General features: G+C 39.8%; 1 protein-coding gene across 1 annotated transcript in view; it reads left to right on the forward strand.

Annotated features, from left to right (window-relative positions):
* Positions 1-14,504, forward strand: part of CTR9 (CTR9 homolog, Paf1/RNA polymerase II complex component) — a 16,449-nt gene extending 1,945 nt beyond the window's left edge. Inside the window, exons 3-25 of the mRNA XM_072422266.1 lie at positions 876-1,115; positions 2,466-2,583; positions 2,670-2,759; positions 3,095-3,243; positions 4,590-4,697; positions 5,166-5,273; positions 5,735-5,971; positions 6,062-6,151; positions 6,233-6,361; positions 7,305-7,488; positions 8,188-8,276; positions 8,364-8,549; positions 8,680-8,767; positions 8,926-9,074; positions 9,430-9,546; positions 10,367-10,512; positions 10,660-10,731; positions 10,848-10,983; positions 11,582-11,731; positions 11,973-12,127; positions 12,239-12,320; positions 12,447-12,562; positions 13,261-14,504. Coding sequence (XP_072278367.1) covers positions 876-1,115; positions 2,466-2,583; positions 2,670-2,759; positions 3,095-3,243; positions 4,590-4,697; positions 5,166-5,273; positions 5,735-5,971; positions 6,062-6,151; positions 6,233-6,361; positions 7,305-7,488; positions 8,188-8,276; positions 8,364-8,549; positions 8,680-8,767; positions 8,926-9,074; positions 9,430-9,546; positions 10,367-10,512; positions 10,660-10,731; positions 10,848-10,983; positions 11,582-11,731; positions 11,973-12,127; positions 12,239-12,320; positions 12,447-12,562; positions 13,261-13,645 — 3,324 coding nt within the window. The 3' untranslated portion in view covers positions 13,646-14,504. The remainder of the gene's footprint in view (positions 1-875; positions 1,116-2,465; positions 2,584-2,669; positions 2,760-3,094; positions 3,244-4,589; positions 4,698-5,165; positions 5,274-5,734; positions 5,972-6,061; positions 6,152-6,232; positions 6,362-7,304; positions 7,489-8,187; positions 8,277-8,363; positions 8,550-8,679; positions 8,768-8,925; positions 9,075-9,429; positions 9,547-10,366; positions 10,513-10,659; positions 10,732-10,847; positions 10,984-11,581; positions 11,732-11,972; positions 12,128-12,238; positions 12,321-12,446; positions 12,563-13,260) is intronic.
* Positions 14,505-15,326: the final 822 nt, after the last annotated feature.

The following is a 15,326-nucleotide window of genomic DNA, read 5'->3' on the forward strand; positions in this document are numbered from 1 at the left end:
ATACATTTATATAGCTCTGACATATACCATAGTGCTGTACAGAGAACACTGAGCCAGTCCTATCAGTCTCTGTACAGAGGAGCTGACACTGTCCCCTCACAGTCACACACTACTAATATACTTTTTTTTATAGCTCTGACATTTACCATAGTGCTGTTCAAAAAACACTGAGCCAGTCCTATCAGTCTCTGTACAGAGGAGCTGACACTAATGTCCCCTCACAGTCACACGCTACTATTATATTTTTTTTTATAGCTCTGACATATACCATAGTGCTGTACAAAGAACACTGAGCCAGTCCTATCAGTCTCTGTACAGAGGAGCTGACACTCTAATGTCCATCCCACAGTCACACACTATTATTATACATTTATATATCTCTGACATGTACCGCAATGCTGTACAGGGACAACTAAGCCAATCACATAATTATCCTTACCAGAAGAGCTTACACTCTAATGTCCCCCCACAGTCACACACTATTTTTATACATTTATATAGCTCTAACATATACTGCACTGCTGTACAGAAAATATGTACCCAGTCCCACCACTATCTGCACCAGAGACTGCATTATTATTAGATCTTTATATATCTCCGACATATTCCACAGTGCTGTACACTGAACAATAAACCCTTAACATTATTATCTTCACCAGAGGAGCTTACAGTCTGTCACCTCACAGTCACACACCATTGTTATACATTTATATAGCTCTGACATATACCGCAGTGCTGTACAGAAAACACTAAGTCAGTCACTTTGGTATCTGCGCCAGAGGAGCTGACACTCTAGTGACTCTGAATATTCTAAACACCAACATGTACCATCAATAGACCAATTTTTATGTATTATGTGATGATTCTCTTTCTAGTTGGAGTATTACAAGCAGGGGAAGACGGAGGATTTTGTGAAGCTGCTAGAAGCGGCTCGCATAGATGGCAACTTGGATTACAGGGACCACGAGAAAGACCAGATGACTTGTCTGGATACTTTGGCAGCCTACTATGTCCAACAGGCTCGCAAGGAGAAGAACAAAGACGGCAAGAAGGAGCTGATCACACAGGCCACCTTGCTGTATACAATGGCCGACAAGATTATCATGTACGACCAGGTAAGTGGCTTTTGGCTCTGCTATGTTCATGGTATTGTATGTCAATGTATTCACTTGGGGAACTAGAGGTGGTAGTGGTGGTTTGAAGGTTCCACTTTTAACATCCTGGGCGGTTCATTTCTTCTGGACTTATATGTCTAAAAGCGGTACATTGTCCTTAATGAAAATTTATTTTCCAGTATAATATAATAGTATGAGTATAATAAAGCTTGAAACACAAAATCATGTCAAAATAATAAATAAAAAAAAAACTAATAAACTTTGACATGATTTTGTGTTTTCAACTTTATTATACTCATTTTATTATATTATACTGTAAAATAAATTTTCATGAAGGACAATGTACTGCTTTTAAACATATAAATCCAGTGTATTGCTTTCAATAGTTATTTAGTATTGAATGCAATAAAAAAAATGTGAAATTCCCGCTGCTCGCCTAGCGACGGCTGCACGAACCAATGTCACCGGGAACTCCCGGGGAACATCAGCGCACTCACGGGGGGACAGATCGAAGGAAGAGGACGCATCCGGAGGATGTTATCGGATGGGCTGGACACTGGAGGATGCTTTATTTATTACTTTTTTTTAGCTACCCCGAGTGTTGCTTGGGTTTGGATTACCGCTCAGGAGGTTAATTAGGGCGGGGGGGGGGGGTAACATATAGATCAGTATGTAAAGAGGGAATAGAAAGGGTCATACACGTGACCATGTGCTTTAAATTTAACTGATGGAGAATCGGTTACTTTGCTTGTTTCGTTTCTCTTGATATGGAAATCCTCTCACCCACTGTCCTAGCTCTAAATAACACCCTGTATTAAGGAGTCCCTGAATGGAGGGCTCTGACCTTATTGGCCAATTAGTGTCACATGGGAATAAAGGGAAGTCACTATTCCTGTGTAAGCTCCAAAACAGATATGAAAGACATTATTATTATTAAATAATATTTATATAGCACCAACATATTACACAGTGCTGTACATTAAATAGGGGCTGTAAATGACAGACAGATACAGGAGGAGGAGTCGACCCTGCCCTGAAGAGCTTACAATCTAAGAGATTTGCATTTCTACAGGTGAAGCACAAAGAAAGAAGTGAAGAGAACCCATCTCTTTATGCTGAATAGACAAAGTGACTTACTTTATACCCCTACAATTTTGTCTGATGGTAAGGTAGAACAGAATACCCCAATACTTGTCACTGGGTGTTGCTGAAATAAACGGGCAATGCTCTTTTATTCACTTAGAGAAGTAAGTTGTTCTATTGGGCACTTGGTTAGTGGAGGAGTGATAAACACAACATGACATGTTCTCTATGTTATTATAAACCTGATTGCTTTTTTTTTTCTCCCAGAATCACTTGCTTGGAAGAGCCTGCTTCTGTCTTCTAGAAGGAGACAAGATGGACCAGGCTGATGCCCAGTTTCACTTTGTGCTTAACCAGTCTCCAAACAACATCCCGGCTTTGCTTGGTAGGTACTCAATGTCGCTGTTGTATTTGTGCAGGGCAAGGTGTTCTGGAATCTTGCTCCTCATTCATACATAACTTTTCTTTCAGGTAAAGCTTGTATCTCATTCAACAAGAAAGACTACAGAGGGGCCCTTGCCTACTACAAGAAAGCTTTACGTACCAACCCTGGGTGTCCTGGTGAGTATTCGATATCAAAGCTTCCTTCTTCCTGACATCACTAGCTGATACTGCACTGTGCCAATAATGCACATGGATGAATTGGGCTAGAGACATTTCATTGCCTATACTTAAAGCAATTAGCTGTGTGATGGTTCCTGTGCAAACTGCTTTTACAGAGCCATGTAATGATGTCAATTTACGGAAGTCTGTGATGTGTTTGCATGGCCTTCCTGTTAGGGTACATCTCTGGAGACCACCACTCAGTCCCCCATATTTTGTTAGTAGTTTGCTTTATGTAAAAAAAATGTTATTTCTTTCCTGTATCTGATACAAATGGTGTGTTTGCTCTGCAGCTGGAGTCCGCTTAGGCATGGGCCACTGTTTTGTAAAACTGAACAAGCTTGACAAGGCTCGTCTTGCCTTTGGTCGTGCTCTGGAGCTTAACCCGAAATGTGTCGGAGCCCTGGTGGGCTTAGCCGTCCTTGAGCTGAACAACAAAGAGGTAAGTGGACATACTGACAATACATTTTTTATTTTAATTAAATAAGCCTTATTTATAGCACTTTATAATTTTAACCTCCCTGGCGGTAACCCCAAGCCACACTCGGGGGTAGCTAAAAACATTAAAAAAAAAAGACTTACCTTGTCCCATCGGCATCCTCCAGCATCCTGCCCACCAGATCCCATCCTCGGCCCGCATCATCCTCTTCTCATCTTCTGCCGGCAAGTGCACAGACGTTTCCCGGGAGTTCCCGGTGACGTTGGTGCCTGCAGGAGGTGCGGCTGGAAATTCAAATAATTTTATATTGGATTCAATACAAAATACCTATTGACACTAATACAAAGTAATCATTTTATAATATCTATATATATATATATATATATATATATATATATATATATTTATATAATATACATGTTACTGTACAGTTTTATTACAGGTTTCAGTATTTTTATGCACCCTTGTTTTAACAGATTTTTGTGTTTTTGCTATTTAAAGTTTATTATTAAATATTGGACATATTTCGTTGAGGTTTGCCTAAGAATTATATACCTACTATGTAAAATAAATATCCATGCAAAACAATGTACCGCTTTTTGGCGTAAAAATACTGACATAATTAGACTGCCAGGGAGGTTAAGAAACTTTAAGATCACATAACCAGGCAGTATGAGTAGCAGTGATAGTGTACAAATTGCATTAATCGGTAATAGCTGACTTGATAATGTTCATGGGATCACATGACTTCACAATGCATTATGGACACAAACAACATCTATGTACAAGTTGTATGTAGATAAAAAAAAATGATGTGAGCTCTAACTGGCTGACATTTTAGTTTGTTCTATGCACTGTGTATCATAAACTGTTATTTTTCCCCTTTTTAATGTTGCTGATTTCCCGCATTTTTCATCCGCTTCCAGTTCTCATTCAGTCTATGCAGCTTTAACTACTCATCACTGTTCTGAACTGAATTCCTAATAAATGACAATGGTTGACCATGATGTGTGCATGGCTGCTTGTAGTGTATATTGTCCCCCATAGCAGGAAGCTCCTGACAATGACCCTAAGGCACACTTACCAGGTATACATTTTTTAATAAAAACCAGTGACCTAAATGATTGAATGATTGAAAAGAAGTTTTGGAATTAGATTGAAGTTTATTTCAGGTTTTTAGATTGGGTTTATCAATAATCTGTTTTTTTTTTGTTTTTTTTTTTGTTTTTTTTAAGCAAAGCACACATAGTGCCCTTGTGTTAGCACAATCTTTTACTTATGTTCTTTCACTTCTGTTCTATTTCTTGTTCTATGGTGTTTTTTTTAACCCACATTTTGTTTTTCCCTAGGCCGATTCTATTAAAAATGGAGTTCAACTACTGTCAAAAGCATACACCATTGACCCGAGTAACCCTATGGTGCTCAACCACCTCGCCAACCATTTCTTCTTTAAAAAGGTGAGACACTTTGAGGGGATTCTTGGTGAGTAGATCACTCAGACAAGTTTGAAAAAAATGCAAGGGCTTAATGTTTGTTCATCTAAGGTGGTTGAAAAGAGCAAGTTACCTTACCTTATTCCTCATGCTGATATCCTAACACCAAGGTCCTAGGGAATGATGAGCCCTCCAAATCTTGTGCCAGAAGACACTGCACCACAGTCCTTGGAATGTCTTCCTAGCAAGATTTGAAGAGCTCCACATTCCCCAAGATCTCGGCAGAAACTTGTGAGTTTAATAGTAAGCATCTAAGTAGTAAGAATATAGTAATAGAAAATATTTACTATTTAGTAAATAGTAAGTATCTAATAATATGCTATCTGATTCCCCTTCAAAAGCTGCACTTTTTGTCTCTTTTAAGGCCCCCATAAAGTAAGAATTATGAAAACTTGTTGTTTTTCCTCATACTGAATTGAATTTCTCCTGCAGGATTACAGCAAAGTGCAACACTTGGCCCTCCATGCATTTCACAACACAGAAGTTGAAGCTATGCAAGCGGAGAGCTGCTACCAGCTGGCTAGGTCATTCCATGTCCAGGTATGATAGTGTGATTTATGGAAACAATAATAACATTCTGAATGTTTTAAACTCTCTTTAAATTGTGTAAACTATAATATAGTCAGGGATTCATAGAATCTGTTGTTCTTCAGTAAACCAATCTGTTTTTTGCAGTACAGAATTACCTGCAAGTGCTAAAAAAACTGTAAGTTATCAGTAGTTTAAAACTGCACGTCCTAAGCAGTGTAAACTTGTGACAGACAGAATGTGCTGAGACTTGTGATTATCCCAGTCACGGGTAAAACTGCAGATGTATTGTTGATGTATGGCCAATGGGGAAAGGGCCCCCTTACATTTGTAGTAGGAGAAGGACCCCTTTATTGTTAATCAGAGGGAAGAATGCTCCTTATGGTATTGGTCGTTACCTTACAAGCGACTTAAATGAATAAGTTTGAGAGGCAGAAATTAATTGTTCCATCCCTGTCATTTCTCATATCCAGGAGGATTACGACCAGGCGTTTCAGTATTACTATCAGGCCACACAGTTTGCTGCAGCCTCTTTTGTGCTGCCGTTCTTCGGCTTGGGCCAGATGTATATTTACAGAGGAGATAAGGAGAATGCCGCACAGTGCTTTGAAAAGGTCCTGAAGGCTTATCCCAATAACTACGAGACTATGAAAATTCTGGGCTCTCTGTATGCCGGATCTGATGACCAGGAGAAACGTGACACCGCAAAGGTTTGTTCATGGACTGGATGCTTTTTGTAAGCTGTCTGTTAGTAATTGTGTAACTTGATTATGAATAATTCCATTCCCCTTCCACAACAGAGCCACCTAAAGAAGGTCACGGAGCAGTATCCAGATGATGTGGAGGCTTGGATTGAGCTTGCACAGATTTTGGAGCAGACAGACATACAGGTAAAGATCGGTTTTCTTTCTTCCTGTTGATCCTCTATTGAGTACATTGGATGTGGAACCTAACCATTTTTGTTTTTACAGAATGCTTTGTCTGCATACGGTACAGCCACACGAATTCTGCAGGAAAAGGTTCAGGCTGACGTTCCTCCGGAGATTCTTAACAATGTGGGCGCTCTTCATTTCCGCCTGGGAAACCTGGGTGAAGCTAAGGTATTGCCATTTTTATGGTAGTAACACCTTCCACGGTACAATACGAAGTAAGGGGTGTCGCAAATGAAATAATAAGGTGAATGCATACAATAATTGGCATGGGAGTCCTTTTCAAAATGACTGAGGGGCTTTGTGTTTTGCACTGTGTTCATAAAAGTTGGGCCACAGTGTGTAGCCAGCAAAGCCCCACCAAACTATCCTTGCAGTTTGGTGCAAAGGTTGAAGAAAAGCCAGTGGTGAGACTTTACCAGGTCATATGTCTGGCCTTTAATTATTCTTATATGATTTTCATACCAACTTTTTTTTGTTCTTCGCCAGCTTCCGAGTTCCAAAGTCAACATAGCACAGTGTGGCTTTCCAACCACCATGTCTATGAAACAACTTCACCTTTAAAATGGATCTCAGTGACAAGGTCCATGTTTTAGGATATTGATTGATAGCAGCGGAAGGTCATATTAAAGATAGCTGTCCCCTTCATTGACCTTAAAACTCTTCTAAGCTGAAACCCCCACTTAGGGATCCTGCAGGACATAACTAAAGATGAACTTTTCTTTTTAAATTTTAAAAGACAATTAGAACACACAGATTTGTCATTTGTAATTGTATTGTAGAGCAGTGGTTGCCAACCTTTTGGAGCTCACGGACCACTAAATTTGCGGACTCTGGAGGGCGCATGTGCGGAGAGCCGTGTGCCACTCAAAAGGGGAAGAAACTTCCCCCAGAGTGAGGTTATTATTAATAATATTAATAAACAGGATTTATTTAAGACTTGGTGAGTGGCAAATGATCAATAAAAGGCAGTTCCACAGAAATGCCGGGAATCGAACAATTAAAGAATTAAACAATCTTATATTTGCTTTTATAGTAATTAAATTAAATAGGGATGAACTTTTTTGTGTTATTTGTCATCGATAATAAATGGGTAGTATCACTGTCTTTGTAGAAATACTTTGTGGCATCCTTGGACCGCGCCAAAGCAGAAGCAGAACATGATGAACATTATTACAGTGCCATCTCTGTCACAACTACCTACAATCTGGCCAGATTGTTTGAGGCTTTGTGTGAATTTCACGAATCAGAGAGACTCTACAAGAACATTCTGAGAGAACATCCTAACTACGTGGACTGTAAGTTGGGGGCCTGGTATATTATATATTATAAATTTTACTTGAACACTAAAGGATGTCAAACATGAACAAAAGTTGGGCCGATGTGTATATTCTACTGTTCCTATACAGATAGCGGTACTTCCAATATGTAGGATAAAAATATTCAAAATTTCAAGCAGAAGTAATTTCCCTATAGAAAGTCGTGTTAAGGAAAGATGAGAAGTGGTACCTGGGCAAGTAACCTGGGCGCGCAATGGTGGTAGTGCCAAAAACCTCTAAAGCTCATTTAAGGGCAAACAATTCCCCCACCCCGGCACTCAATCTAGGTTTGTTTGCAAGCAAATGTGATTGGCAATGGAACGCCCACTTTTCCACTCATGAAGGGGTTTTAATATATTTTAGTTATTATAAATGCTCCCTGAAGCCAACCCACAGCTTGCAGTAAAGCAGAGGGCTCCTAAAAGTACCAGAGAAAAGTGCTGTAATATTTTAAGGAAGCTGTACCATGATGGCCCCCACCCAGCGATTATCTCCTTTCATTGTGTAGTGAAGCTTCGCTTGTATGTATGTAGGAAAAATGGAAATTTTTTTTATTCAATTATGTTGATAGGGGGAGGAACCAGGAAAGGCAGAATATAAGCATAGAGGGATGGGGAGGAATCAGTGAAGGTGAAGTGTAATAAAAATTGACCTTCAGCATTGTTCTCCATCTATCAGGTTATTTGCGTCTTGGTGCAATGGCACGAGATAAAGGAAACTTCTATGAGGCTTCTGACTGGTTTAAAGAAGCCCTGCAAATTAATCAGGTAAAGTGAAATTCCAACACAGATCTCTTGTCCTGTGGCCAAGCTAAGATATGTGAAGTGACTGTATGACATTTTTCTGATTTTCAGGATCATCCAGATGCCTGGTCTTTGATTGGGAACCTGCACTTGGCAAAGCAGGAATGGGGACCGGGACAGAAGAAGTTTGAGAGAATTCTGAAGCAGCCATCCACCCAGAATGACACATACTCCATGTTAGCTTTGGGCAATGTGTGGTTGCAGACTCTACATCAGCCCACTCGTGACAGAGAGAAGGTATGTTATGTCAGCGGTGGGCAGGACAATTTTTTCATGTTTTGGGAATCCACAATCACTTTGCTGTAGGGAGATGTTTTCTAAATTAATACATATGTTGTACACTTTTCTATTTTTTTTCCTCATTTAGGAAAAGCGGCATCAGGATCGTGCATTGGCTATATACAAGCAGGTGCTCAGGAATGACTCCAAGAATCTCTATGCAGCAAACGGCATTGGTATGTTCCTTTCTTTTTGCTAGATCTGGGTACATACAGGTTGTCCACAGCATCTGCTGGCTGCATGTGTCTGCGCTGTGTTGTGTGGGTGTATTGCTGAAATAATTGTTGTATACAGTAACCTGAGCCATAACTTTCGGATCATTACTTTTGTTTAGGAGCTGTTCTGGCACACAAAGGTTATGTCCGTGAGGCCCGCGATGTCTTCGCCCAGGTTAGAGAGGCAACAGCAGATATTAGCGACGTCTGGTTGAACCTGGCGCACATCTACGTGGAGCAGAAACAGTTCATTAGTGCTGTGCAAATGGTATGTTAAGCGAAACTTGGAAACACAAGCCCAATAATGATCATTGCTAGTAATAAACTACACCAGTTGTGAGCTAAGCGTGACACTCACAAATCACTTTGAGATTCCCCACTGTATGGAAATTCTCTACAAACATTAAATTCTCCTGTTCTTCGTGGCAAAAGGGAAAGAACTTTACATTATTATGTGACTGCATGTGAAGTTCTATGTGTCTCTCTCTCCCTCTTTTTCTTTTTTCTCTTTAGTAGGCCTAAAGAGGCTTTGAAGCTTTCTTGTTGCACATCTAAACCTCTACTTATGTTTTTCTTGCATTCTAATTATTGCTCTAACAGCGATTATTAATTTCTTTTGTTAGTATGAAAACTGTCTGCGCAAGTTCTACAAACACCAGAACACAGAGGTCCTGCTTTACTTGGCCCGAGCGCTGTTCAAATGCGGCAAGCTTCAGGAATGCAAACAGATCTTGCTGAAGGTAATAGAGGATTTGTGAAACTATTTGTGTGTACATCTAAAAACTGTACGCACAAATGGAAACTTAAACACTTTATTGCAGTCATATACTTATTAGAAGAAAACTAAAGACTTTTTTTGATGGCATTGCACATGACATTGCTTCATATTTGTTGTTGTATTGTCTTTTCACAGTCCCCTGTACTGAAGAAAATATCGTTTGTCAGTAAATTTCATGTTCACAATTATGCATTGTGAGCAAACTGCTCCTAAATCTGACATTTTTAGGTACTTGAGTGGTCGTAAGATTTAAACAGTTCACAGAAAGAGAAGAGTATAGGAAGGATCGCAACAGAATGAATATACACTCTCATTGTCCAAAGAGTAGACAGCGGTTTGTAAGGAGTTTTGTTACTTAGGGCTGATATTAGTCACAGGTAGCTTGTCAAGACTCAGAAGCACATTGACATCTATTATAACTTTATGTGAGCATTAAACTATGGTCCTTCGAAAACCTTGTTATATTCTCCCCTTTATATTGGTTCTTAAACTTTAATGGGGCAAGGCTAATTTTACATTAATTTTTTTTCTGAATGTGATCTCTACATTTGTAATTTTTAATTTTTTGCCCTCTTTAAATTTCTCACATTTAGGACAGGTTTACATGTTGATGACCTCATGCTGCCTATAAATTGTACAATCCGCATTTATTATAGGTTACTTTCAGTGCTCAAGGGTTATAAATTGCAGCATGACCTTGTAGGCCAATATGGTGGCACTTGCTAAATCATGGACAGCATGTTTGCTGCTTGTTCTTACCTTGCATTTCTTTCAACCTGCAGGCTCGGCATGTGGCACCCAATGACACTGTCCTCATGTTCAACGTGGCCCTGGTTCTCCAGAGACTGGCAACATCCGTACTGAAGGATGAAAAGAGTAACTTGAAGGAAGTATTGAATGCTGTTAAGGAGCTTGAACTGGCTCACAGGTAAGATGGGGTCCTAAATTGTGGGATACATAGAGAAAAATCTCCTAGAAAAGAAAAGTAGCCACCATATCTAAGGACTGGTATGGTGCAGTATTACATTTTTGTTGTTGGATTTAAAGTCACTTTAGGTATACTTTTATCCTCCAGATATTTCAATTACCTTAGCAAAGTCGGTGATAAGATGCGCTTTGATTTGGCTCTCGCTGCCTCTGAAGCCAGGTAAGTGGATCCAGATACTATTCTGCACCTTTATGTATTAGTTGATCCTGCTGTCAGAATTGGCGGCTGTAGACCAATGTGTGTATATCTAATACGGTCACCATCCCACATTGCAGGCAGTGTTCCGATCTCCTGAGCCAGGCACAATACCACGTAGCTCGCGCCCGCAAGCAGGACGAAGAGGAGAAGGAGCTGCGAGCCAAACAAGAGCAGGAGCGAGAACTCCTAAGACAGAAACTGATTAAAGAACAGGTGGGTGCTGTGTGCCAGTTTGTACAAGAAAGCATTATGGTTATCTCAATTATTTAAACCTAGAATGGGTTGCCCAGCCTCTTTTATATCACATATTTTCCAAAGTAACAGACATATGATAACAAGATGCATACAGACAGCTAAAGTTATATGAACGTTTAGCTTGTTCTGCCTTCAGAAACCCCCTTTGGTACTTTATTTTATAGCTGGTCCTTTATTTTACTACAGTTAGGCACTGTAGGGAAAGTTTAGCGATGAATATAAATTCAGTTGCAGCAGTTTACTGGCAATAACTTCGGCTTGTGCTTCGCTTACTTGTTCCAGGTCTGGAATGGTTGGTTTTAATAACAATATATGACACATAGGGTAAAGGCTTGTTAGAAAATCCAATTATTATAGAAAATCTATTGCCAGCCATTTACTGGTAGAATGCTTTATAAATAGGGAGGTTTTTGTTTGATGGCACTAAAAACATTTATTTTGTGCAAAAATCTCTGTGCATAACTAGCTTAAGTGCATCAAAATCCAATTACTCTTGCTAGCTTCCTATATAATGATGGATTTGATGTCTCATCTTATGTGACTTTTACCTTTCCAGGAAGAGAAACGTCTGAAGGAGGAGGAGGAGCAGAAGAAACTCCTGGAGCAGAGAGCTCAGTATGTGGAAAAGACCAAAAACCTCCTTCAGTTCACTGGAGAGATGGAGGCTCCCAAAGAGAAGAAGCAGCGAGGAGGCGGAGGAGGGCGGGTATGTTCAATTTTTTTTCTTCCGACCAATACATTATTAAACAGAGGCACATTGCTATCTTCATTCTTCAGTGTCGCCTACAGACATAAAATTAGATTTTAACAGCTTTAATCCTGTATGCAATCACTAGGACAAAGCTGTTTGGTTTGTGATTTGTATCTCGAGTGAATGAGGTGATGTTTCTGTGTGCAATGATTGTTCCTCCTGAAGGTAATGAGGTGCCATTTCTTGTGATTCGCAGAAATCCAAAAAAAATGGGGAGTTTGAGGAGTTTGTTAACGACGACTCAGACGAAGATCTGCCCAGAAAGAAGAAGAGGAAGAAGGGTGGCAGCGACAGCGGAGAGGGTGGCGAAGGAGAGGAGGGAGAAAAGAAGACGAAAAAGAGAAGGAAGAGGTACGAATCCTGAACTTTACATGCAAATGGTCTCTGCGTGTGCCATGCATACTCTACATTTTCAAAGGAAGCACTGGAACATAAGTAATATTGTGACTGATTTTCTTTCAGGCCTCCAAAGACAGGTGATGGCTCAGATGATGATGAGGATCGTCCACGACCTAAAAAGAAACCTCTAAAGAGGAAGGAGAAGGTATTTATTCTCTCGTTGTTTAATCACTTAGTAACATAAGGCTAAGGCTGTGCAGTTTTTAAACGTTGTAAAAAAAATGGGATCCTAATAAGTTAATGTGCAATAATTCTGAATTTTCTTTTCTAGCCACTTAAAGTTGAGCGAACTCCTGCCTCCATGAAAGGCAAAATCAAATCGAAAGCCATGATCTCCTCCAGTGATGACTCCTCAGATGAGGACAAACTGAAGATTGCTGATGAAGGGTGAGAAGAGATTTAATAATTAAGATGCCATGTTATACTGAATCTCTCTTATAGATTGTATCACTGCATATATGTAGCATTTTGCTCCGCTGTTTTTAGAGAGAAAGTTGTCCAACTTGGTGCTAAGACTTCAACATCCCACTTGGATTATTATAATCACCCCAGCAGTGTTTAACAGGACCATTACTAGTACATCCTTTCTGCTGCTGGTGACCCCTCTAGTGATGGTGACTCCACAATTCTATCTATATAGAGGAATCAGGACCTCCTTTCTGCTATTGGTGACCGCTGTTTGCTCACTTTACAATCACCTAAATAAGTCCCCAAATTCTTTCCCACTGTAGTTCTGTAATAAAAATAATAGTAATCTCTCCCTAAGGCCTTCACTTCCAGTAGTTTCAATGGGAATGTTCGCTTCTATGTAAAACTCTAGATTTTGAAAGGGTGGGGAAGGAGTTTGGTTAGGGAAGATTTCTTTACTCTTCATTTTCTGGTGACCACACAAGAAATTAGTGAAATTTTGATGCAGGCAGCAAGTCAGAGCTTCTGATCTTTCTGTGCTTTATTCAAAGACATTTGTGTGTGGATCCACCACTTTGATGAATAGTTTTACTTCTTTATAAATAGGTAAATATATAAATATATATATTAAAAATACATTTGCATTTAACAAACTTGTCAATTCTCCCTTCCCACAGAAATGCCAGAAACAGCAACAGCGACTCAGACGATGGTGGCAGACCATCCAGGAAACGAATAATGTCCGACAGCGACTCTGATAACGGAAACAAATCCGGAAGCGATGGAGGTAGCCCTCAGAGATCTCAGCAATCGGGCGAGGATTCCGAAGACAACTGGCCAAGGAAAAGACGAAGGTCGGACTCTGGATCAGACAACGGCTCCGTCCAATCCAAAAGAAGCCGATCTGGGGGCTCAGACAACGAGTCACGGGCAGCATCTCGTAGTCCTCAATCAGACAGGGAATCCGACAACGAGGGTTCGGCCAGGGGCTCGGCAAACGAGTCAGAGCAGGAGATGTCCACCAATGAGAAGTCAGAGCGTGGATCTGATGACAGCGATTGAGTGTGAAGCGTCACACTTGTGTATTTAGTGTATATATTTCAAACCCAAAAGAGAATAAAGGGAAAAAGAAAAAAATGTATATATTTGTTGCTGAAATCACGTGAGTGCAGCAGAGAGAGAAAGACAGAGACTTCTTTTTTTCTTACTCGTTTTTTATGCAGTCGTGTCAGCCGACTCTAAAGAGAAAGGAACCGGTCAGAAATTTAGAGGGCGCCATGCTGGTTTCCTTTTTGCCCTGAACCATGTTTACGTCCTGAACCAACTGGACGTGATGATCTGATACAGCTTTTGACTGAATGGGAGCTGTGAGGGGGGTTCAGTGCTTTGGGGGTTTTATTTTTATTTTTTGAATTCCAGATTTTTTAAGGGGTCTCTAAACCTAAAAGTGGTTTCCCTTGCCTTTTCCAGAGCTTATAAAAATCTATTATCCAGGGATTCAGTAAAGGATCATTGTCAATCATGTCATTGCAACTTAATTTTGGGGTTGAGCTGTGTATCCCAGACACTTTAAAAACTCCCAGGGATTGGCCTGTCAAAAGCTATTTTATCCAAACGAAAACTTGGATAGCGATATTTCATATCCAATAAAGGCAAACAAGCCCCCGTTCTCTTCCAAGACGACGCCTGTTATGCCATTGACACCAATGAAAGCGATGAATTTGGCTGCCACCCTCGTTACATCAAGAGCCCCGGCTAGTGGCTGCGTCATTATTTGATAACAATAATTTTCTTTATTTAAGGCAAATGCGCGATATGCTTTTTTGAACCTCTTGTTTATTAAAGAAAGAGGATTGTTGTCTTTTTTCCAAAAAATTCTAAAAAAAAGTCTGCTTTACCTTTAATAAAAATAAGAAAAAAGTTTTCTTGTTAAGGTGTATTTTTTTAAGGTGTATGTAAATTCTTTTTTTTTTTTTTTTTTTAGTCTGTTTTTGTTTGGTAAGTGAAAAAAGTTGTAAAGCTGTTTTATTACTTATTAAATGTATTTATATAGCGCCAACATATTATGCAACCCTGTACATTAAATAGGGGTTGCAAATGACTGATGGCTACAAACAATGACAAAGGAGGAGGAGAGGACCCTGCCTGATAAAGCTTAAGATCTCCAATGTCTACAATCCCCAACTGGAAATACAGTGATCTGCACTTCCTGTGTTGACTGTTATCAGATACATTGTTCCTAATTCTCTCTGAATTACAGAATAACCGCCCCTTCTCTATTTAAGGCTTAGTCTAGAGGGAGGTTTCCCCAGCGTTAAACCTGGGGCTTTAAAAGCCCATGTTTGAAATTCCCATGCATTCCAATAGGCTAATCTACACCAGCAGTACATGAGCATTATCTATAACATTCCTTGCAACATTTAAAAAGTTAAAATGCAGGGTTAACGCTGGAAAACCGCATTTATATGCACTTGAAATGTAAAAGCGTTAAAAAAGCGGGAAAACGTGACATAAACATTTTCCAGCGTTTTAAAGGCACGCCTAATATGCTAATAAAATGCATATAAATGCAGTAGGAACGTTTACATGTGTAAAAACGTTCGTGTAGACCCAGCCAAGAGAAAAAGAGGTACTTTGAACACTTTTCCTGTTCTAGAGTGATGTCACTGCCTAAGCATTGTTTATATTGCCGTGAGTGAGCATTGTCACCCTAGGAAAGGTAATGTTTTACTGCCACGGACAC

Source organism: Pyxicephalus adspersus, chromosome 9, assembly GCF_032062135.1.
Source record: "Pyxicephalus adspersus chromosome 9, UCB_Pads_2.0, whole genome shotgun sequence".
Classification (NCBI taxonomy): Eukaryota; Metazoa; Chordata; class Amphibia; order Anura; family Pyxicephalidae; genus Pyxicephalus; species Pyxicephalus adspersus.